This window comes from Helianthus annuus, chromosome 11 (assembly GCF_002127325.2).
Source record: "Helianthus annuus cultivar XRQ/B chromosome 11, HanXRQr2.0-SUNRISE, whole genome shotgun sequence".
Lineage (NCBI taxonomy): Eukaryota > Viridiplantae > Streptophyta > Magnoliopsida > Asterales > Asteraceae > Helianthus > Helianthus annuus.
In genome coordinates, this window is record NC_035443.2 from 165,787,210 (window position 1) to 165,812,049 (window position 24,840).

The 24,840-nt window shown below is 36.8% G+C and overlaps 3 protein-coding genes and 2 pseudogenes across 3 annotated transcripts; 1 reads left to right on the forward strand and 4 right to left on the reverse strand.

The window, feature by feature from the left end:
- Positions 1-345: 345 nt before the first annotated feature.
- On the reverse strand, positions 346-1,265 carry LOC110887264. Its single transcript, XM_022135004.2, has 3 exons — positions 1,134-1,265; positions 981-1,040; positions 346-767 (listed from the first exon to the last, which is right to left on the reverse strand). The coding sequence occupies exons 1-3, from the start codon at positions 1,200-1,202 to the stop codon at positions 489-491; spliced, it is 408 nt and encodes a 135-aa protein (XP_021990696.1). The 5' UTR covers positions 1,203-1,265; the 3' UTR covers positions 346-488.
- A 2,944-nt stretch (positions 1,266-4,209) lies between these two features.
- Positions 4,210-7,810, reverse strand: LOC110890909. Its single transcript, XM_022138555.2, has 5 exons — positions 7,744-7,810; positions 7,535-7,675; positions 6,602-6,672; positions 6,449-6,508; positions 4,210-4,488 (listed from the first exon to the last, which is right to left on the reverse strand). Exons 1-5 carry the CDS (start codon positions 7,808-7,810, stop codon positions 4,210-4,212), a joined length of 618 nt encoding a protein of 205 aa, XP_021994247.1.
- Positions 7,811-7,964: 154 nt separating this feature from the next.
- Positions 7,965-9,146, forward strand: LOC110890911 (clathrin interactor EPSIN 2-like). The gene is made up of 2 exons (XM_022138556.2): positions 7,965-8,069; positions 8,608-9,146. Exons 1-2 carry the CDS (start codon positions 8,054-8,056, stop codon positions 8,937-8,939), a joined length of 348 nt encoding a protein of 115 aa, XP_021994248.1. The 5' UTR covers positions 7,965-8,053; the 3' UTR covers positions 8,940-9,146.
- Positions 9,147-9,332: 186 nt separating this feature from the next.
- Positions 9,333-14,378, reverse strand: LOC110890912 (annotated as a pseudogene).
- Positions 14,379-18,822: 4,444 nt separating this feature from the next.
- Positions 18,823-22,901, reverse strand: LOC110890913 (annotated as a pseudogene).
- Between the last annotated feature and the right edge of the window lie 1,939 nt (positions 22,902-24,840).

Consider the following 24,840-nt stretch of genomic DNA (forward strand, 5'->3'; position numbering starts at 1 on the left):
TGATTTGTTTCAAAGAGTGCCTTCAGATTTTTTAAAGGGGCTTCTTACAATTTTTGTTTCAAACTTGTAGATTTTTATGTAGTAAAACCCAAAGTTGAGGGGGTGCATGTGCACCCCCTAAGCAAAGCATGCCTCCGCCCCTGGATGAAACACAATCATCTAACAAAAAACTCAACATTTCTAATGGTCATGAATTTCATTCTTTTATGGACAAAAAACCACAACACAGTTGAACTGAAATCGAAATTTTAAATAATTTATTACTCTAATTTTGATGTCTTAACACGAGTTCACTGAATCTGACCCTCACAAACCCAACACAGTTGAACTGAAACTCGAACGAAATAATCCAAGCACACAACCACATCTTCATTTCATCTTGCAAACCATATACATTAGAAATAGAAAATATTAAACTTTTCAAATCCAAAACATCTCTTGCAGATGCTACAAGAAATCGTCACTTTCTTGCAGTCAATGTATCTTTACTATGGGAGCTCAACAATCTTCGATCGTTTTCTTTTTTGACCGTTTTCAGAAATAGCATTTGTCGATTTACCACCTAGAGTTTGACCATTTGACTTCATACGAGAGCCGGACGCCTTGTTAGTTTCATCATTGCAACTGTCATCGTCAGAGCTATCTTCTGATTCAGATTCACTACTACTAGCATCAAGAGATATGATGGGTTGAGAACCTACAATGGCGGATTCAGCAGCAGCAACAGCCTCAGGGGTGTTTAGATCAGCAACACCGAGCATCAAATCCTGCAAGTCAGTTAACGAACATAGATACGATTAATAAAATACGCACTTCAAATTTCAAGTTTTGTTAAGAGGCGAGAAAATGGACGGGATAAAATCAGTACAAGAACATTTTTTTACGTGTTATCAATGAGCTAGATGGGTCGTTGACTAATGATTTTTTTACCAAGTGTGCTTGTAATTTAAACGAAAGATAGCTAAAAAAGGCTTACATACCATTTCAATATATTCTGATTCATCCCCTGTGAGTGCCTCAATATCAAGATTCTTGGAGTTCTGCACATAAAAGTGCCCTATTTGGTAAAGTGTCTATACTCGATTGAGCCTATTCACAGATGTCGAACAATTAACATAAGAATATTTGCGTACCATTGCCTCTTGCTGCAACTTCTTATTTGATTCTGCCATGACTCCTAAAAAGTCCTTCAATTTGCCCATAACTGAAGCAATGAAATTATATTAAAAAAACGTAAACAAATCAGTCCTTCAATCATATTATTATTATTATTATTATTATTATTATTATTATTATTATTATTATTATTATTATTATTATTATTATTATTATTATTATTATTATTATTACTATTACTACTACTACTACTACTACTATTATAAAATGATATAATGTCATCATACTTCTTAAATCTACACCTAATAAAACAAAAAAAAAAAGACAAAAAGACATTAGGCACCTCTCATTCTCTCATTTATCTTTCGGTTCACTCTTACTCAATCCTCTCATCTTCTTCAACCAGACAACCACACTCTTACTACCACACTCTTACTCAACCCAGAAAACAGAGCAACTCCTAAATTATCCAATATATTTCTGATTTTAAATTTTATTTATTCTCTATTTAAAAACTTAATTTTGGCGGTCACTGATTTGTTTCAAAGGGTGCCTTCAGATTTTTTAAAGGGGCTTCTTACAATTTTTGTTTCAAACTTGTAGATTTTTATGTAGTAAAACCCAAAGTTGAGGGGGTGCATATGCACCCCCTAAGCAAAGCATGCCTCCGCCCCTGATTGGGTAGGGTGAGGGTTTGAAATGGAGGAGGGTACGGAGTCTGGTGGTGGTGGTGGCTGGGGAGAGGAAGGTGGTGGTGGTTGGAGAGAAGGTGGAGGTGTGAGAGAGAGAGAAGCTGCCATGGGAGTGGCGTATGCAGGGCAGGGAGTGACAAAAGTCTGTTACGTCTAGTCTAGTAGAATAATATATACAGTATTTTTTTAGTAGAGTATATCAATGGAGTTTTTGAAGGGATGATGACGTGGAAAGCGATGGGTGGGGAGGCCACCTACTTACTCTTCGTTGACGGGCTGGTTTTGGGGGGCAGAGTTGGTTGTTTTTCGGCTTCGGGTTACGGGTAAAACACCAATAAATAAATATTGGTATCAATTTGCCTATTTTTCGGTATTGGTATCAGTTTGATACCAAACGGGTATTATGCTTCGGGAATGAAACTTACAGGCCCATCCCTCTAAAAAACTGGCTTTTTTTACTTAATCAAGAGTAATTTACAAAAATCGTCCTTTATGTTAACAAATTGCAAACTATATCATTTACTTTCAAAAAATAAAAATAAAAACGTACAATATGTTTGCAAAGCCTTGAAAGTTACGTCCTTTGAGTCTAACTTAGTTTTTATGGTTAAATCTGACCAAGTGGATCTCATGTGACGAAAAATTAGTTTTTTTACCCCTTTATTTATATTAAACATTTTTTATATAGACATTTTACCCATTTATTCAATTTTCTCTCTCTCTCTCTCTCTCTCTCTCTCTCTCTCTCACACACACACACACACACACTCACCACCACTACCACCCCCTGCCATCCCCGCCATCACCTAACCAGCATCACTTTCCACTATCAACCTCTCCCACCGCAACCACCATTCCAAGCATCACACCGTTGCCATCAGATTTAACCATAAAAACCGAAAACCCCTTATTCAAATCAAAAACCACAATTAAAACCTACTATGAAACCCCATATTTGAATTAAAAAACCCAAATCTGAAACCCCTCACCAAAGCCCTAGATTAGGTCATTACCAAAATTTCCTCCTTATGTTTTTTTATCTTTGCGACATGTCATTATCTTATTGCTTCTTATCCTTTCTACCTAAACTAAACTTCCTATTTGATCTTTTCCCATTTTTACCATTCAGTTGAATAATATTTTTAAAGGTTAATATCAAAGGCAAAACAACATAGTTTTTTTCTTTCTTTCTACGAAAAAGTTAGTTATCTAGGCGATTTTAACGTAATGACTTATTTAGATGATTTAGACTTAATATTTAGAGAAAAGTACACAAATGGTCTTGTGGTTTACTAAAATTTTAGATTTGGTTTTTAGTTTTCCAAAAGTGCGTAGGTGATCTCTATGGTTTGCAATTTGTAACGCGTGTAGTCCACAGCTTTTTCCAAAAGTACATGGATGGTCCTTGTGGTTTCCACTTTATAACGCATTTAGTCCTTAACTTGGACCTGCTAAGACCTCTAGATTTTTGGCTGAGGACTAAATACATTACAAAGTGCAAACCACAAGGACCATCCATGTACTTTTGAAAAGCTAGGGACGAAATCTAAAATTTTAGTAAACCACAATGACCAAATCTAAAATTTCCCCATTAAATTTTCCCTACCGGATGCTTTTAACTTTTGGCACCATTATCCCTAAATTTTCATTCGGTTGCCTTTGAGTCTGACGTGATTCTAACCCGAGTCAGGTATTGTATCAGTGTTATTTTGCATTTATGTATGAGTAAAAGTTGTTATACGTTAATTAGTTTTAAAGGATAAACTCGCACACTCGTTCTTGTATTATTGTTAAACTATGTTTAGTATTTTTAGTCGAATCCAATAAGTCTAGCGACTAATATTGTAAAGGTCAATTCAAAAGGTCAAGTTATATTAGGGTGAATTTGGGTTCGGTCCGGGTAAACCCAAAATATAAGATATTTCATATTCGACCGCTTAACTCAAAACTAACTCGGCCTGAAAGGATCAAGACCGACCCACCATATACCAGTCAGGTCGGGTGTAGGATTGTATTCGGTTTCAACCCGCTGCACACGCCTAGACGAGGCCCCATCTTACTGGGTAAACCCAGTTATCGATTCCATTCTGATTTTCAGTTCGGTTCTGATTCAGGTTCTCAATCCCTCCCTTAAAGAGTTGTGTATTATAACCCTATGAACCATAATCCAAAACAATTAAAAATGTAACAGATTTTGAAAGAACACATTTGCCGTTTGCTCGTTTCTTCTTTGCCCGTCTTATAAAACTCGAACGAAATAATCCAAGCACACAACCACATCTTCATTTCATCTTGCAAACCATATACATTAGAAATAGAAAATATTAAACTTTTCAAATCCAAAACATCTCTTGCAGATGCTACAAGAAATCGTCACTTTCTTGCAGTCAATGTATCTTTACTATGGGAGCTCAACAATCTTCGATCGTTTTCTTTTTTGACCATTTTCAGAAATAGCATTTGTCGATTTACCACCTAGAGTTTGACCGTTTGACTTCATACGAGAGTCGGACGCCTTGTTAGTTTCATCATTGCAGCTGTCATCGTCAGAGCTATCTTCTGATTCAGAATCACTGCTACTAGCATCAAGAGATATGATGGGTTGAGAACCGACAATGGCGGATTCAGCAGCAGCAACAGCCTCAGGGGTGTTTAGATCAGCAACACCGAGCATTAAATCCTGCAAGTCATTTAACGGAGACAGATACGATTAATAAAATACGCACTTCAAATTTCAAGTTTTTGTTAAGAGGCGAGAAAATGGACGGGTTAAAATCAGTACAAGAACATTTTTTTACGTGTTATCAATGAGCTAGATAATGATTTTGATCCAATAAAGAACCCAACTAGGTGGATCTGACCCTGACCCATGACCCAACTAACATCTATGGATGGATCATGACCCACATTGACCTGACAACTCACTCATTAGTTAATGTATAGTGTAAAATGTTGATTTCGCAATGAGGTGTCAATCACATTAGGTGGACATATAAAATGAAAAAGTGAATTAAAAGCATCAAATCTCCAAAGAAAAAAAAAAAGAAAACGCACTACCGTAAAATCTAGTATTTAAGGCCATGGGGTATGGGGCTTGGGTTGGGGGAAAACGCCCAAGGCACCACCCCGGGTGGGCTTGGGTTGGGGCGTGGCCCTTGGGGCTTGGGTTTCAAGCCGGGCGTGGGGCGGGGGAAGGGAGCTGACATGGCGGTTTGTGAATGGCCAAAAGAAAAGAGCCGTTGGCCAACGGCTATATTAAAAAAAAACATAATAATTTTTTCTTCCATTTTTTCACTATAAAACTCACATTTTTCTTCCATTTTTTACCACATTCAACCACATCTTCAATTCTCCTTCTACAAAACGAAAAAATGCATCCTTACAACCGTCCTTATGACCCGAGCAACCCGTATGGATTCCAAGAAAATAATCCTAGCCCACCACCCACTCGTCCAATAGCTCGTCCATTTTTCATACACTCTCCTTTTTCATCTATTGGTTCACATAAATGTGGATCAAGATCAAAGTAAAGCACTCTCTTAAAATCTAGTGTTTAAATAAATAAACCCAAATATTCAACCTTTTCATCTACTGGTTCACATACACGATAAATTCAGATCAAGACCACGCCCATTGATAGGCATATACCAAGAGCTTTGAGGTTCTAATACCATGAAATTCATAGAGCATAGAGTTATTATCTAATAATAAAAAAAAAAAACATCCTTACATAAGCTACCAAGTGGGTGTGAGATGAAGTGATAAAACTGACAAGATAAATATAATCTACTTACATATTAACATGATTCCTAAATCCTCACACCATTGTTGTTAAAAGCCATCGCCTCTTGCGCCTAGGCCCAATTTCCTAGCAAGGCGAGGCGATTGCGCCTTAAGTCAAGGCAATTGCGCTTTAATTCTCCAAGTGATGGTTAATGCGCATATTCCAGTGGAGTTTCTGGCCAAATTCTTTAAATTCTGGCAAGATTCCAAGTAGATTTCCTACTTTTATCTAATGGAAACTATTTTTCTACACTTATAACAATATAAAATGTTATATAATAGCTTTAGTTTTATTTTATATGAAGAATAGTATTAACTTTCTATTATATAAAAATATTTTAAGTTTTTTTGTTGTGCGCTTTTTTTTTCTCAGGTCCGCGCTTTTTTTGCACCTTTGCGCCTAGGCCACAGGCGAGACCTATGCGCCTAACGCCTTTAATAACTATGCCTCACACAACGAAACCATCATTCTTGAAATGATAGAATGAAAGATTAGTGTTAGCGATAATGAATGATTTTGGCCAAAAGTTCCAAAAACACAGATTTTGTGCAGCTTATTTTCACGCTTCTCAAAATTGATCTATATAAACTAGCATTTTTCGCATTCTTACAAGGAAGATGAAAATCAAGTTTAATAATTCAAAACTCCAATCACTAGATACCTTAGTGATTAACAAAGCATCTACTATAAGCAATAATCTACAACGTATTACGTAGTAATCAAATTTTCACAACAAAAATATATGAAACAAACTTAATTAAACTTTGTTCTTCAAGACTGAAGAGGATGTATGGTTTTTTTTACCAAGTGTGCCTATAATTTAAACGAAAGAAAGGTAAAAAAAACGCTTGCATACCATTTCAATATATTCTGATTCATCCCCTGTGAGTGCCTCAATATCAAGATTCTTGGAGTTCTGCACATAATAGCGCACAATTTGGTAAAATGTCTATACTCAATTGAGTCTATTCACAGATGTCGAACAATGAACAGGAGAATATTTGAATACCATTGCCTCTTGCTGCAACTTCTTATTTGATTCTGCCATGACTCCTAAAAAGTCCTTCAATTTGCCCATAACTGAAGCAATGAAATTATATTAAAAAAAACGTAAACATCTTGTTTGCTTTAAATGATTAACTAAACCTAGTGCACATGTTCACTTAAACAATGTAGCCCAGTGCACACATTTGTGTGCAGATGCTGATCAATCTGTTCTTTGTGTAAGTGTAAGTGAGTGTAATACAAATACCATATACAAGCATTAGTTTACGTCACAATAAAAGTAATTCCTCAAATTATTTAAAAAAAAAACTAAATATTATTTGGCTACACACTTTTATCTGCACATAGCTATCAACATTTCATCTTTATGTAAAATCTGAAAATCAGATTCAAGCAATAATCATGCAGCAAACTAAAAAAAATCAAAAATTACTTTATAACATAGTACAAACAAAAAGGCACCAATTCATCTTCATGGACAAGACAGAAATGAGCCAAGCCGCTCGTGAGCTACTCAAGTTCAGTCCTCTAAGAGCTCGAAGCTTAAACAATCCCAATCATAAAAATAAGCTTGTTTGATAAACAAACCCGAGCCCACGCTTCACTTAGCGAGCTCGAGCTGGCTCATGAGCCTAAACAAGACCAAGCATAATAATAATAATAATCTTGTTTAATAAACAAACTCGAGCTCAAGTTGGCTCAATATTTGATATGTATATAATAACTAAATAATGTATATATTGTTATATATAAAAACTAGTTATGAATATATATGAATTCATTAACAAACAATAAACTAGCCAAACCCGAGCCGAGCTTAAAAACTAAGCACACTAAGCCGAGCTCGGGCTCTCGTAAGTTAAACTACCAAAGCTCGAGTCTAATCAACCTTTAACTCTGCTAATTTACACACCTAATATACAAAGTAAAAACGAACCTAGGCTAGGAGGAGGAGGAGCGGTAATTGCAGGTTTAGTAACAGGAAGTGCATTAGCTTTACTTTTTGCAGCTTCGAACTTCTTCTTCAACAAGAGGTCACCGTCGTCGGCATCTGGTTTGCAAAGTAAAAGCGCTGATTCTGCAAATAAAGGTGCAGGTGGATAATAAGATATAATAGGAGGAGTTGATGTGTATGAGAAAGTGTACCTTTGGAGGAAGAAGTGTGAGTGGTGGTTTCGAGGTCGAGAAGAGCTTGACTGCTGCTGCGACCCATGGTTGATTCAGGAGGAGGAAAGTAAGAGCAGCGGCGGGTGGGAAGTGAGATTAGGGTTTAAGGAGTTTTAACGCAGGCAGGCAGGCAGGCAGTTAACAACCCAAAGAAGGGAAGCTACCACCGGTTCAGTCTGGATCTGCCCTAAATGCTTCAACGGGAGCTCTTGCTATAGTCCCTCAAGAACGAGACAAAATCCACTGTTTGTTTGGGCTGATACGTTGAACCGTGGGCTCGTTAACCTGAATGAATATAGCTGGATGTGAGTTGCTTTATTATTTATAATAATGGGTTATGGATCGGGTTGGCCATATATGCAGTTTTAGCAATAAAATAAAGCTTTTAAAATTGAATTTAATATATTGAATTTAATATATTGGTTATAGGCTGCGTTCGATCATATCGTTTGTGTTTGATAGTTTATTAGGGTTTCATTATGGTTTTAAATTCTTATAATTTTTTTTAATTCTTCAATTCCCACTAATAATAAAACATTTAATAAAGTATTGTGTAGGGTTCCAACCTTCGCAAATCGCAACCTTAAAAAAATTCTCATCGTCACCTATATTGTCGAGGGCCACCATCTTTGTAATGAAAATGCTGATTTTATTCGAAATTTAATATATGATCGTTCTTGTTTACGAAGGTTCGTTTGTGTTCGTTCGGGTCATTTGCAGCCCTAATAAGTTGCATAAAATTCAAAAAACTGGAAATGTTAACGGCCTGACCCGCCCATTTTATCTTATCTCATTCTTATGTCAAGTATATGCTACTAATGAATCTTTTTATACAACGACCAGCTAAAACAAACCCATTGTCGGATATTGGAGTAGACTTTGAAGCGCTGAACAGGAAGGATAAAAGAATGGAGAAACCAAGTGCAACCGCGGTTACGTCAACTACAACCATGGGTTCGGGTTCTGGAATCGGACGTGCGGGTGCAGGTGCACTCAGACCCCAACCGAACCCCATGATGGGTCCCAGCATGGCTGCACCAGGTTATGGAGGCATGAACCAGCCCATGGGCCAGTTCCAAATGCAACCACCGTCAGCAGGGTATCTACCGCCTGGAACTTACAATCCTATGATGGGTCGTGGCGGTGGTCAACAGCCGTATGGTGGTTATAGATAAATTGAAGAGGATCTTTTGAACCGGACGGGAGATTTATTGTGAGGGAAAGATGCAATCGTTTCGTTTGATGAAGAAGTTGTTCACGTTATGTATGATTGTATCGTGTAATATGCATATGGTTTTGATATGTTGTAGGTATTGTGAAGTTTGTATATGAAGAGGACATAACCAAACTCAGGTTGCCTCATAGAACGGTTTTTTGTCGTATACCGCTAAATCTATAGCTAAACTGAACCCCTTGGCTAAGTTAGACCTATTTTTATGCTTGTTGTGTCTGGTAGGTGAAGCGCCATAATGAGCCGACCCTTGACACAGGCTGGGCGTAATGAGTCGATTCTTGACACGTAGCAGGCTTCTATTAGTGGATTCCTGGTCAAGAGGGTGTGATCGAGCCTAGTTGGGTTCAAGTCCCACAAACGACAAGAATAAAAGAAATTTGTCGTACCCTGAATAAAGAACGAGCCAGATAGCAACGGCAACAAAGGCTACGAAATACATCCAATCAACCTGATGGTCAAAGTAAAAAAGTCAAAGTCAACATAATCGTATTATTATTTTTGAACGGCCAACGAATAAAAGCCCGGCTACCCGGGTAGCCCAATGACAAAAGGCGAGCCAATAGTCCCTCGATCGCAAACAGCATTGGGTAAACCAAGCCCACCATCTCCAGTTCCAGTGCAAACCCGCCAACCGAAGGTCCATTACAGTAAAACCCCGGTGCCATGGATTCAAACAAGTAACAATTGATAGGCATTCAATAAGTTATTCATGTGTATTGCTTAGCTATAGTTCCTTAAATTCATTGATAATAATGAAAATAAAATAAAAAGATGAAGCTATTGGTTCCAGATCAAATCTTCTTGATCACTGCATCATCCCCTTTGATATTGCCACTACTACTAGCTGCTAAATGTTTATTTGAACTCGGGTCTCCGGCTTCTTCGTCTAAATATCTGCTTAGATCTGCTGCTTCGTCTGCATGGTTTTCTTTATCGAACCTGCAGCAAGTCAAACGTCGCGAAAAAAGTCAAACATTGTAATTTCCACAATATAAAAACTGTTGTTTTTTTGTATCTTAAGATAGCAACGAAACTAAACGCGCACCCTGAATAAACAACGAGCCCGATAGCAACGGCAACAAAGGCTACAAAATACTGATGGTCAAAGTAAAAAAGTCAAAAGTCAAAGTCAACATAATCTTTTCTTCAGATAGTTGTTTCATTGATATATGTCTACAAACCTTTTCATGGTATGCGAAGATACGAATCAAGACCGACCACATGTCAGATGTCAGCAATGACAGACAGATTCAACATTGTTGCTCCACTCATCTACAATTGAAACAAGAAGAATAAACATGAGTATAAAGGGCAAAAATGTAATTATAACTTGAAAACTTTCCGAAAATATAAGCATTGCAATTTTATGCCATGGATCATCATACTCAGTAAATCCCAGCAATAGCACAGCTAAGGTAGGGTCTGAGAGGGTAAGATGTAGACAGCCTTACCTCTACCCCGTAGGAATAAAGAGGTTGCTTCCAATGAGACCCACGGCTCGATAGTAGTTTTGCATCAAGCCTTCGACATAAGGCACATAACACTCAACAACTAAGACAAAGGCCGATTAGTGCATGTACTCCTTTGTCTTTCAGCTATCAACGCCACCACATGATGCATGATTAACCATCCCCCTCTTTTAACGTTATTTTCACGAAATTAGTAGAATAATGTTAAAATTAGTGCACTTTCACTTTTGCCCCCCGAGCGCCCGCACATATATACACAATTTTATGCCGTTGATGGAGTGACAAAATTATTTCAGACATTATTTATTACCTTCAGCAAAACAGGAACGCCTGAGTAAAATAAAAACATTGCGGCTGCAAATCCCGTGTAAGGAAGCAACTACAAAGTCAAACAAATAAACATCTACGGTTAGAACTTGAAATAACGTTTTATAATAATATAAAGTCCAAATGCAGAAGGAAGCCACATTTATCTTTATGTTTCATGAAACATATTTGTAAGTAGGTTTCATGAATCATATTTGTAAGTATCTATATATATATATGTATGTGTTTATATATACATATCTATGTGTGTATAGAGAGAGATGGAGAGATTACTGATCCTGAAGACCAATGGATGGATTTGAGTTCCTCGCGCTCAAGTATGCTTCTATTGACATTGTTAAAAGAATACAAACGTGAAGCGAAACTCAAATGCCAGTTTCACTATGCCACTTTGCTTACTACGTATTATATATAAATATCGAATCATATAAATACATGCTACATAAGTACATATAAAGGTGTAAGAATGGATGAGTTTGGTTGTATAACGGGTCAAAATGGTTCATTTCTTAAACGACAAACGGGGAACCGTAAAAAATAATAAAATCTTAAAAAAAAAATTAAGGAACTCCATTGAAATTCTCCATAATGATGCATGCAAGGATACATTTGAATACCACTAAACATTGCCATAAGTTCAATCCTGTCAGCGGTTTTCACAAAGAACTCCTGCACAACCCCAAAAACAGTTATTAGTGCTCACAAAATTAGTGTTTTTATAAAGTTGTCTTTAGTCAATATATATACATACATACATAAAGATACACACACACACATGTATATGTTTTAATCAGCATATCGTACAGGTCAACTAACAGTCAAGAAAGTAGTGTGTCCGTTTGACCAAAAACAAAATGCTTACCTCGCTAACGTTGCTGACAGCATAAAGTGTGGCCCCCGCAACCACCAAAAAGTCCCCTTTAATAGGGTTGCTTCCGCTTTCTAAGAAGGTAACACATAAATATTAGAGAAAATGTCATTAACTGAATTACCGGTCGCACATGCAAATAGCTGACGTGGCTTCCAAATTGTACAAAACGGATGATGTGGCACTTGTAAGTCACACAATGGCGTCCACATCATCAGTTTTCTACAAACAGATGCCATGTCAGCATATGTACGGTTATACGGGTTGCAAGTCAATATAGAATGAATAAATTTTGTAAGAAGTGTATTATGATATATAGTAATATGACAATATACTCACGTGAGCATGAACATCGGAGAAAATAACGAGCACAAGACCAGCGATACAGATGGCAACACCTGCAATTTTCTTGTACCTGTATTTTGTCTTTAGAAAGAGCCACGTCAGCAGTATGACCGAGGGGATTCGAGCAGCATTATACTCGTTATTGATGTATACTGCTACGCCTTCACCACTGTTAATCAGAAGAAATAAAGGTCAAGTCAGCACATTCAACACTTATACACATTTGTTTATTTGATAATCTACAAATTGTTTTTTTTTTTTTTCTATTTATTCTTTACCAAGATAATTAGCCTCGACATCTACAAGCCCAAGAAGTAAATAATAATACCATTTGGCCTGCAAATGTTAACATGAAACAGAACAGAAATTCGTCAAACGGTTGCCACTGATGCAGATAATTGTCGAAATACATATTTAACACAATGAAAAAACCATAAGTAAATAACTAACCTTCAGCCCGCTTCTTCTGTATAATAATATTCCTCCGTAAACAATTGCCAACATCACGTAGTTAGCTAAAGATTGTGATGTAGGTGCATTGATCCCTACGTTACAAAATAAAAGTTAAATTAGAACGTATGTCATCGGATACTAAGCATTTTACATAACTGTTGTATGTATCATAGTTAAAGCAATATGTACATGTATTTATGCGGTTCTCACAGCATTGAACGATCCTCTATGTATATATACACAAAGATTCGATATAAAAACACGCACAAATGGTATGAATTAGAGAACAAAACACACCTTTCATTGATGAAACATTCATAAAATATGCATATCACACCAACCATGTAGGCTAAAAGACATAAAGCTTGTAGCTTTTTATGTATTTAAATCATCCTACTAGTTTTTTTTTTTTTTTTTTTGTGTTGCAAAACAAATGACTGTTGTTGCATAATTACAAAAATAAATCTTTTGTATTCACATATCTTCGGGGGCGTAGCTTTGTGGGGGTCAGGAGGGGCGCCCAACCCCCCGAACTTTTCGCTCAGCAGTGCGCGGTATGTAGTTTTCGTATAGAATTTTTTAGGTATATACGTTTTCGACCCCCCGATCGTAAATCTCAAGCTTCGCCACTGCATATCTTAATTTGTACAAAATAGCACATTCTAGTGTGTTTTTGGCATAAATTCCACCATAAAAATGGTTAATTTGATGTGAAAATTCAAGTATATTGGTTTACAAAAGTTGATTTGTCAAAAGTGAATCAAAGTATCAAACACCAAAGCACAACTCAGTGTAAATTAGTAAATTACAGCTTGCAGCATCAAATACATTCACTTTTCACATAATAGAATAAAGATTGAAAAAAACACATTATTGTACTCACTTCAAAGTTCAAACCACTAAAGATGATATTTTATGACACAACAAAAAACCACTTTTTGCATAATTCAATACTATTACTTTTATGAAAAAACAATCAATTAAACAAATCAGTCAGCTTCCAAAAAAAAACTCAAATTGGTCTATTATGAAAAAAGAAAAAAGAAAGAAAACAAATCACATGGAGCCCAGATAATGAAAATACAAACCTCTTCTAGCAAGCTCAGATCATGAAAATCCAGTTGATGTGATAAGAAGTGAAAGAATCTGTCCCAACACAAGACCAACCACTGTCTTGTTTGACACAATCTCCTTAAAACTAACCATGATTAGATTTAAAAAAAAAAAAAAAAAGAAAAATCTACCTTTTCAAGAATCAAGAAAACCCAATTCAAGAAACCTCAGTAACACACTAAAAACCCCAAATTGCACTTCTTTTGTAAATCTTTTTCAAGAATCACTCATACCCAGATGAGAATATGAATACCCAATTCAAGAAACCTCAAAAGCACACTAAAAAACCCAAACTTGCACTTTGTTTGTAAATCTTTTTCAAGAAATAACCAAACCCAGATGGGAATATGAATACCCAATTCAAGAAACCTCAATAACACACTAAAAAACCCAAAATTTCACTTTGTTTGTAAATCTTTTATTCAAGAATAACCAAACCCAGATGGGAATATGAATACCCAATTCAAGAAACCTCAATAACTAATTAAAAAACCCAAACTTGCGCTTTGTCTGTAAATCTTTTCAAGAAATACTCAAACCCAGATGAGAAAATGAAACACCCAATGTAAATTTGGGATCTTTTTTAAGCGGGTAGGTTTGGAAAAAGAATGGCAATTGTAATCATCGAAGAAAAATGATTGCTTTAGTGGCAAGTATGAGAGAGTTGATGTTAAATAGGAGGATGAATCAAGAATGAGAGAGTTGAAAATGAGAAAATATTATTATGAAATCAATGGCTGTAAATGAGTCAAAAGTGTTTAGGAGCCATTGGTAGAATAGAGGCGCAGAGATTGGGGACACACAATTTGGGTAATTTCACTTTTTATGTTTTATGCTATTTCTTTTTTATTCTTTAAGCATATGTGCTTACCTTTTAGACCTTTTTAGATTTCGGCTAAATTGAATATGGTATTAATTCAGGTTGAATTTTGTTAATATTATAAAACACTATCTCCGGCTAAAGTTCGCCCTGAGTTGCCCAGTCAGCCGTCACATCATATGCTCACAAATTCTTAAAAACTTCTCTTCGGCTAAAGTTCGCCCTGAGTTGCCCAGTCAACCGTCACATCATATGCTCACAAATTCTTAAAAACTTCACTTTCATCTCAAACCTTACAAAATCATTACATATTCCATACATCACAAATTTTTTACTTTTAGTTTAACTACTTAAATCATAAATATATATTTAAAATATTAATTTAGTTTAGAATTTATAACATTAAATTAATTTTTTGAACGGGCATAAAATTAAATTATTAAGTTAATCAGTTAATATATATATATATATATATATATGTGTGTGTCTGTGTATATATTGATTTTTTCTCTTCATCCATTTTACCCTCTCTTTCTCTCGTCATTTACCACCTGCGACTCTAAATTTCTTTTTCTCGCAAACTTCATCGGCATATAACAAATCAAAATCGGTAGAGTTGGATGAGATATTTTCTTTTTCACAAACATCTAGTGAAAACCTCTCGTTCCCTTCAATATTCGTCGGAGTTGGGCCCACCCCATGGTTTGGACTGAGGTAAAGTAAAGCCCTTCTCCACGGGCTTCTCTTATACGGACATAATCAGGCGCCGATCTCCAACGCCAAGAACATATCCAGCGTGGCACGGGCGGGATAAATATGTGCGCGTTGAAGACTGTCTAATATATAATATGAGATTAATGGGATGTTGAAATGAATAAAGATGTGAACTTTATTTCAAGAACACTTAGTTATTTTTAGTAAAACAATCTTAGTTAAGATTTTGCATTTGAGAAAGATATCTATTTCAATATGCACATATTTGAGAAAGATAACTATCTAAAGCACCTAATGTGGTCCTTACGGATCTCAAATGTTTATGGATGACCATAGACGTAGTGATGGACATGCAAACCATGCAATGAAATTAACTTGTACATTACGAAAAACTAAATTTTATTATGTAACATTTAAATGAAACTTATTATGTTTCTTTAGACATGCAAAACTAAATAGATTGTTATAATTAATAATGTCTCTATTAAGTATAAATAAGTGATGATAATAGGGAAAAAAGTCATTTGACATATTAGGCTGTTGGGTGTGGGGGATGGCCCAGGCCCGTCGCAGCTCGTCGGGATCGTCCACACCCTCTTCCCCAGGCTCGTCCTATAGGTTTCGTCGGCCTATTGCTGAAGGCGACGCTCCTCTCTCTTTCTTATCCAACAAACACATATACATACATACATACATCTTGTTTATATAACAAAAAGGTGATGGGGGTTATCACCCACACCTTAGGCTCATCACCCACACCTGATGATGTGACTGCTTACATGGAGGTCCATCACCAAGTGATGGACCACCTCCATACCCAATAGCCTTATCATCATTATCAACAATATTAAAGAACAACTTAGTGGTTAGTATAGCGTTTTATCACGTCACGCTACAGTAACTTTTTTTGTCCTTTTTTACTTTAACCCTTTCACTTTCATTTTTCACAATTAAACCTCTTTAACTTACTAAAAACTTTATGAAATGTCAGTTTGACACCCTCAAGTTTTAAGTGCTTATTTTTTTATATGTTCGTGTCGATATAAACTCAAGTTGTTTTACGCTTCGACGTAAATTATGTCGGGTCAAATACAGTGGCGGACCCATGAATTATTTGTTGGGGGTGCTGACGAGGGGTCAACCATGTTTTCAAGGGGTGTGGTCGGGTTTTTTGCCTAAAAAAATACACCAATTTTTTTTCAAGGGGTGCACCCGCCCACCCACCAAAACACTTGGGTCCGCCACTGGTCAAATATAATACATTTTCGTGCTCATTTTTATGTGCGTTTTCAGTTGGTGTACCTTTTGACGTAAATTTTGTTCGGAAACCGGTGCGGTCAAATACAATACCTTTTGATGATATAAATTTGAGTTATTTTACGTTTCGATGCCATGGGGGATAAAATTACTGGTTTAAAATAACACTCAAATCAGAGATAAAAGGATGGTGGCGGCAACGCATATGTGTCGACACGGGATTGATCTTGGACGTGAGTGTTGCCAGAGCTTGCCATGTGTTTTGAAGTAATTGGTTCATAATTTGAAAAGAAAATCAACATCAAATAGACAAATATTACTTTGGTCACTACTAGTCCAATTATTTTCTTCCCGGTAGGAAAATCTTGAATAAGAGATGTATTGTGATAGTGATTTAATAAGGTCCACTAATACAGGTCAGGAAAGATGATGCATGCATATGATCTTATGACATAAAAGATAATGTAAGCGTTAATTGTTTTAAGTTATATCATTAATTGTTTTAAGTTATATCATTAATGAATCCACCCCTAATGGAGCTTACCAAAATGTCAATGATCAAACCGTGGAGTCTTAGGTTTTACCTACATAGGCAACACTTTTTGCTTGGAAGTAACACCAAAGAAATCAAGGCGTTAGGTAGACAATGTGAGAGAGCTTCCTTGTTGATATTCGTTAGAAATTTGTCGTATGATAAGTAAATGTTTCATGTACGTATCTTCACCATCGTCGCCGCGTGTATAGAATTCAAGAAAGGGGCGATGTGATTTCTAGATTCCACCATTTTAGACCTTCCAACAATACACGAAAGGCGGTGCCAATGGTTAAGATGTTTAAATTACACAAGACTCCAATCAAGAGTTATCAAGTGTAATTGTAGATTTAAAAGTCCTTGGTCAAACTCATTAAGAATGAACTTTTGCTAATACATTCTTCAAATGCTAAAATGATGGAATAACATAAGGAATCAAATGTTGTGGCATCTCAAACAGTGTTTATCTTTCTGTCATAATAATTTGCAATAAATTCTTTGAATATTGTGTTTACTTGAAAAGGGAAGGAATAACATAAGGTGACAGACAATATATCCCTAATGGTGAGTGGGAACTAAATTAATTAATATAAAATAAAGGAATGTGATTTTACCGGAGAAAATTCCATTAAATCAGTAGTAAATTGATAAATAAATACCTTTCAAAAAAAAGGTAAATTGATAAATAAAAGACAGTAATTAGATGATTTATTTATAAACGAACCCTTGAAACCTCTACTAATGTTGATATAAACTACCAGTCTAAGTTCCATCATTTATTCTTTGAACAATCTTTCTAAATCATGATATCACTTTCAAATTAAAATATTTATTCAAATCGAAGTATTTCTACAAGTTATTCGAAATCTTAACTCAGAAATCAAGAACTAGCATGCGTCAGTGTCTAAGGGTGAAGGGATTAGAAGCCCGGACAAGAGGAAGAAGGGTTGCTGATGTGGCACCTCCGGTACCAACGAAAACACCACCCCAAGTGGTCTGTTACGAACTTACGATACAAATAGAATCAGTGGCGGACCTAGGAATTATTTTCTGATGGTGCGAACAAGGGGTCCAACCAAACTTTCAAAAAGTGCGATCGAGTTTTTTTGCCTATAAAATACACTACATTTTTCTAAGAGGACGCCCGGCCACTTGAGTCCGCCCCTGGATTGGATAGAATAGAATAGAAGGTGCCCCTTGAACCCCTCCAAAAATTAATGAAAAATCAAACTAACAATTGAAAACACAACACTCAACGGTGACTTGGTAAATGCTGTTAGTGATTTGACATATCAGCTTTATTTTTTCATCTTATATTATATTTCATACCTTATTTACTATTGAATCTTTATTTTGTTGTTCATACCGTATGTTACCTTTATATTATTCTAAAACTGTTATATCTATATAGTTATTTATTTCGTTATATTTTAAGACCAGTTTAATTCAATCGGTATGACTGCTAGAAAACTGGTAAAACAGTCAGTTTAATGATCGGTCTGGTTTTCAAAACATTTAACCATTTCGGCTCGGTTTCAATTTTCAAACATGTGAGGCTCATGCGGTCTGATCCAACCCACATCTCTTTACAAGAAAGAGACCAACTTAATTAACTAAGGGGTCCGTCCCTCTAGACTCCATCCCCACTTCTCTCCTGCTGCTACGTCAACTCTCGGTTGTTTTATTGATCGGTCCGGTTTCCAAAACATTAACCATACCGATCATGGTAGCTCTCACCCTCTCTTAATACTATGGTCGGAGAGTTTTCTTTGGCAGCTGGACACAGGAAAGGGTCAGGATGTAGACGCGATCCAAACTCGCAACAATCCTCAACCCAGATTTAGTTGTATCAACAAAAGTCAACATGGTCAAGTTCTAATAAAAGTCAACTATTTTAATTGCATTACCCACCAACAATGAAAGAGAGAACCAAATAAAGAATAATATGATATGCTTCTAAGCATTTGTGAACTCTCCTATGACATCAAAACTGGTACAAAAACATAAGTTTCTCAAATTTATTAAACAAGATACAACCCCTAACCTAACCTAACAAAACATTACATACAAAAATTTTAACTTGTTGACTGCTTCTTCAACCCTAACATCTTGTTAACGGCACCAACATACGCCCTAACACTGGAGATAACAATATCCATCGATGCACCCGTTCCACTGCCAACAAAACCCACAAACATATTCCTTCATACCGGGTACGCAAATACGTGTATATAGTATTAGTTGCTATCTAAACCTGAGTCTTGCGTCTTACCTATATGTCCGTGAGATACGTACCTGTACGTCTCCAAACTTCCAAACAACGGTGGGCTGGAAAACCTCATCGGATACCAGTGCTATTAAATCATCATCGGTAATAACCTTTTTCATTTCGGCAACCGATTTAAACCGCCAAAAGACATCATTAAGTTCCCTCCCATCAATGTCATAACCAAGCTGAACATAAAAAAATAGAAAATACGTTTAATGCATAATAATAATAAGGGCGTTGGCTATTTCATATTTACAGATCAATGAGTTCATAACTACACTCTTACCTCAAAAAGTTTAGCTTTCAAAGCATGCCGTCCACTGATCAAGAATAATTGAAAATCATTAGACTATTATTATATTTTAAAAAGTCTGTGAAAATATAATGAAAGGTAAACAATTATGTAAAATACCTGAGTTTTCCAAGTGTAAGACCAGATTCATTAGACCTTAAAAGCCCGATATCTTCAGGAGACATGATTTCATATGTATTTCTATTCTTTAGCATTCCGTCTTGATGGATTCCACTTTCATGAGCAAAAGCATTAGCACCGACAATAGCCTTGTGAGGCTGCACCTGCAGTCCACTGTACTCTTCCACCTAAATACAATATTTAAAGTAAACGAGACGTCAAATGTTAAAAATCATTTAGGAACCTATGAACCAGTAAGAGGTCTAACCGGGTAAGAGGCTGTGAATCAGTAAGTGCTTAGCCAGTAAGTGTGTTTGGCTAAAGCTTTGAATAACTACGCAAAAAGACTATTTTACCCCTCTGAACTATTTCGTGATGAATGAAATGTATTTGGTGGTTGGCAGGTGGCGGGTGGTGGAGGTAGTTGGCGGTGTTTGTCATGGGTGCTGGCGGTAGTGGGTGGTGGTGGCTGAAGTTTCAGGGTTAAGGAAGTTTATTAGGGCAAGGGTAAACCCGTCTCTTAACCATTCAGCATCATCTTATCACTTAATCATTAAGAGGTGTTATTTTTGTGAAACAAACACCCTTACCTCTTACTAGAGGTAGCCTCTTAATGGAATCATTAGATGCTACCAAACAACCCCTTGTTCTTTAAATAAAAATAAAAAACTTGGAGATATACCATCTTGCTAGCCATGACAATATGTCGTGTATCGATACCGGTGTACAGACCACCCAATAATTCTCCTTTGCACTTTAAAGCCATTACCACCTGGTTTAAATAATCGATCAATTAACAAAAGTGTTAAGATATTAATAAAACACTTGATGTACATGAAAGTGTTACACTTACCTCTTCTAAAGAAGCATTACCGGCTCTCTCTCCAATCCCGTTTCTAATTGTCTTGCACCATTATAAGCTCCCTAATATTCATGTAAATTAGGACACGAAAGTAATAAATAGTAAAAACGAAAAAAATAATATGTATGTAAACCGTAAACGTACCTCTAAAGTATTGGCAGTAGAAAGTCCTAGATCATTCTGGCAGTGGGTAGAAATGATGACATTCTCGATGATGCCCGGTGTATTGGCCTTTATGTCAGCAATGAGCTGCCCAAATTCACGAGGCCAGTTATAACCGACAGTATCGGGTATGTTAAGGGTGGTTGCACCCGCTTTGATAACCTCTCCCAAGATCTCGTATAAAAATTCCCTCTCTGATCTGTTAACGAACATAACACAAATCCGTATTTTATAAGAATGAGACAAAATAAGTAATCTTTATATACGTATTCTAACCAAGAAACTATAAACACCACTACAGGTTGCATCGCTGCAGTTGATGCACATGTCATCCAATCTGATGCAGTTAACCAATATTTAAACAAACTAAACTGTCGATTGCAATGGGTTTAAGTTTTTCAAACTTGATCATTGATTAAGCAAGGGGTTTGAGTGTTTAAACAAATTAGACCACGACTAAACAAATCTGACCAGATATGATGATAATGTCTTACAATTTAGTATTTCAAAGTTAAACAACTTATAATATCATCTATAAACAATTTCTTAGGGGTTGTTTGGCAACTTCTGAATGGTTAAGTGCTGAACCAGTCATTAAGTGCTGAACCAGTAAGAGGCCTGAACCATTAAGAGCCAGTATAATGCTTAACCCTTTAGAGGAACTAACCAATTCAGATTAGAGGTCTTAACCATTCAGACTCTGTATAATACTATACCATTCAGAGGCAAATGTTTGAACCATTCAGACATCTACTCACGACACAAACAGTCTGAACCATTAAGTGTTGAACCAGTAAGTAAGAGGTCTGAACCATTAAGAGCCTCATTAAAAGGTAAACAAACAGCCCCTTGGTGTGTTTTTAATTACCAACGCCTCCCGTAATCACTTAATCATCTTTTAGGATCTTAATGCATCAGAGCACCACATGCTTTTCAAAACCAATCCCTAACCCTACTCCCCAACACACCATCCCCAATCCTAACCCCTAACCATAGTTGTTAATAGCGAATAGCGGTAAATAGCGATAGTGAGCGCTATTTGATGTTTAGCGATAACGTATTATATATTTTTTTAATACAGGGTTTTATTCACAAAGTTAAGGCTTTTTATGCAATTAGTGAAGATTATAACTGTTTGGTCGCTAAAAATGCTAAACATCAGATAGCGATTATCCAGCGCTACGTTATTTGCTATAGCGCTCGCTATTAACAACTACAACCCTAACCAAATCAATCCAAAAGAATTACAACCAAACCGAACAACCTCGTCCCAAATCATGGTAATCTCAAAAACAACACACGTTTTTTTAACGACAAACGAATAAAAGCCAGCTACCCATGGTAACCCAATGGCAAAAGGTGACCCCAAACGCCCACGATCGCAGACAAACCCGCCACCCGAAGGCCCAGTAAAACCCGGTTGGGATCGGATTCGAACCTACCCGAATTTTCACTAGCTATATATAGCTCATTGGCAAACAACACAACACATTCATCCATCAATCAAACTGTGCATGCAAACAACAACCATGAATTATATGAAACAACAATGTACCTTCCGGACACTAAACTCGACATCATCACACCCCAAACTTCTGGCATAAGCCACCATACTCCTGGCTTTCTCAACAACTTGTTCTTTACTCATCTTAAGCTTATACTTCATATGTATCTCACTAGTCGCAATAAACGTATGTATCCTCGGATACCTCGCGCCTCCCACGCCCGATCAATATCACTCTTATTGCATCTCGCAAGACCACATATCACCGGCACGTGACCATCCTCCCCCTCACGTGCCACATTATTATTATTACTGTTATTGCCGACGGCTTCTAGATCGGCTTCAGAGGAGGCTGGGAAGCCGGCTTCGATGACGTCGACGCCGAGCTTGGCCAGGTGTCGGGCGATGCGGAGCTTTTCGATGGTGGCGCCAGGGGATTGTTCGCCGTCGCGGAGGGTGGTGTCGAAGATGCGGATGTAGTTAGGGTTTGGGATGTGGTTTGGGGTGTAGTGAGGGCGGCGGGAGCAGAGGGTTGGGTAGGGTGAGGGTTTGAAATGGAGGAGGGTACGGAGTCTGGTGGTGGTGGTGGTTGGAGAGAAGGTGGAGGTGTGAGAGAGAGAAGCTGCCATGGGAGTGGCGGATGCAGGGCAGGGAGTGACAAAGTCTGTTACGTCTAGTCTAGTAGAATAATGTATACAGTATTTTTTTAGTAGAGTATATCAATGGAGTTTTTGAAGGGATGATGACGTGGAAAGCGATGGGTGGGGAGGCCACCTACTTACTCTTCGTTGACGGGCTGGTTTTGGGGGGCAGAGTTGGTTGTTTTTCGGCTTCGGCTTACGGGTAAAACACCAATAAATAAATATTGGTATCAATTTGCCTATTTTTCGGTATCGGATACCAAACGGGTATTATGCTTTGGGAATGAAACTTACAGGCCCATCCCTCTAAAAAACTCGCTTTTTTTACTTAATCAAGAGTAATTTACAAAAATCGTCCTTTATGTTAACAAATTGCAAACTATATCATTTACTTTCAAAAAAAAAAAAAAAAAACGTACAATATGTTTGCAAAGCCTTGAAAGTTACGTCCTTTGAGTCTAACTTAGTTTTTATGGTTAAATCTGACCAAGTGGATCTCATGTGACGAAAAATTAGTTTTTTTACCCCTTTATTTATATAAAACATTTTTTATATAGACATTTTACCCATTTATTCAATTTTCTCTCTCTCTCTCTCTCTCTCTCACCACCACTACCACCCCCTGCCATCCCCGCCATCACCTAACCAGCATCACTTTCCACTATCAACCTCTCCCACCGCAACCACCATTCCAAGCATCACACCGTTGCCATCAGATTTAACCATAAAAACCGAAAACCCCTTATTCAAATCAAAAACCACAATTAAAACCTACTATGAAACCCCATATTTGAATTAAAAAACCCAAATCTGAAACCCCTCACCAAAGCCCTAGATTAGGTCATTACCAAAATTTCCTCCTTATGTTTTTTTATCTTTGCGACATGTCATTATCTTATTGCTTCTTATCCTTTCTACCTAAACTAAACTTCCTATTTGATCTTTTCCCATTTTTACCATTCAGTTGAATAATATTTTTAAAGGTTAATATCAAAGACAAAACAACATAGTTTTTTTCTTTCTTTCTACGAAAAAGTTAGTTATCTAGGCGATTTTAACGTAATGACTTATTTAGATGATTTAGACTTAATATTTAGAGAAAAGTACACAAATGGTCTTGTGGTTTACTAAAATTTTAGATTTGGTTTTTAGTTTTCCAAAAGTGCGTAGGTGATCTCTATGGTTTGCAATTTGTAACGCGTGTAGTCCACAGCTTTTTCCAAAAGTACATGGATGGTCCTTGTGGTTTCCACTTTATAACGCATTTAGTCCTTAACTTGGATCTGCTAAGACCTCTAGATTTTTTGGCTCAGGACTAAATACATTACAAAGTGCAAACCACAAGGACCATCCATGTACTTTTGAAAAGCTAGGGACGAAATCTAAAATTTTAGTAAACCACAATGACCAAATCTAAAATTTCCCCATTAAATTATCCCTACCGGATGCTTTTAACTTTTGGCACCATTATCCCTAAATTTTCATTCGGTTGCCTTTGAGTCTGACGTGATTCTAACCCGAGTCGGGTATTGTATCAGTGTTATTTTGCATTTATGTATGAGTAAAAGTTGTTATACGTTAATTAGTTTTAAAGGATAAACTCGCACACTCGTTCTTGTATTATTGTTAAACTATGTTTAGTATTTTTAGTCGAATCCAATAAGTCTAGCGACTAATATTGTAAAGGTCAATTCAAAAGGTCAAGTTATATTAGGGTGAATTTGGGTTCGGTCCGGGTAAACCCAAAATATAAGATATTTCATATTCGACCGCTTAACTCAAAACTAACTCGGCCTGAAAGGATCAAGACCGACCCACCATATACCAGTCAGGTCGGGTGTGGGATTGTATTCGGTTTCAACCCGCTGCACATGCCTAGACGAGGCCCCATCTTACTGGGTAAACTCAGTTATCGATTCCATTCTGATTTTCAGTTCGGTTCTGATTCAGGTTCTCAATCCCTCCCTTAAAGAGTTGTGTATTATAACCCTATGAACCATAATCCAAAACAATTAAAAATGTATCAGATTTTGAAAGAACACATTTGCCGTTTGCTCGTTTCTTCTTTGTCCGTCTTATGAAACTCGAACGAAA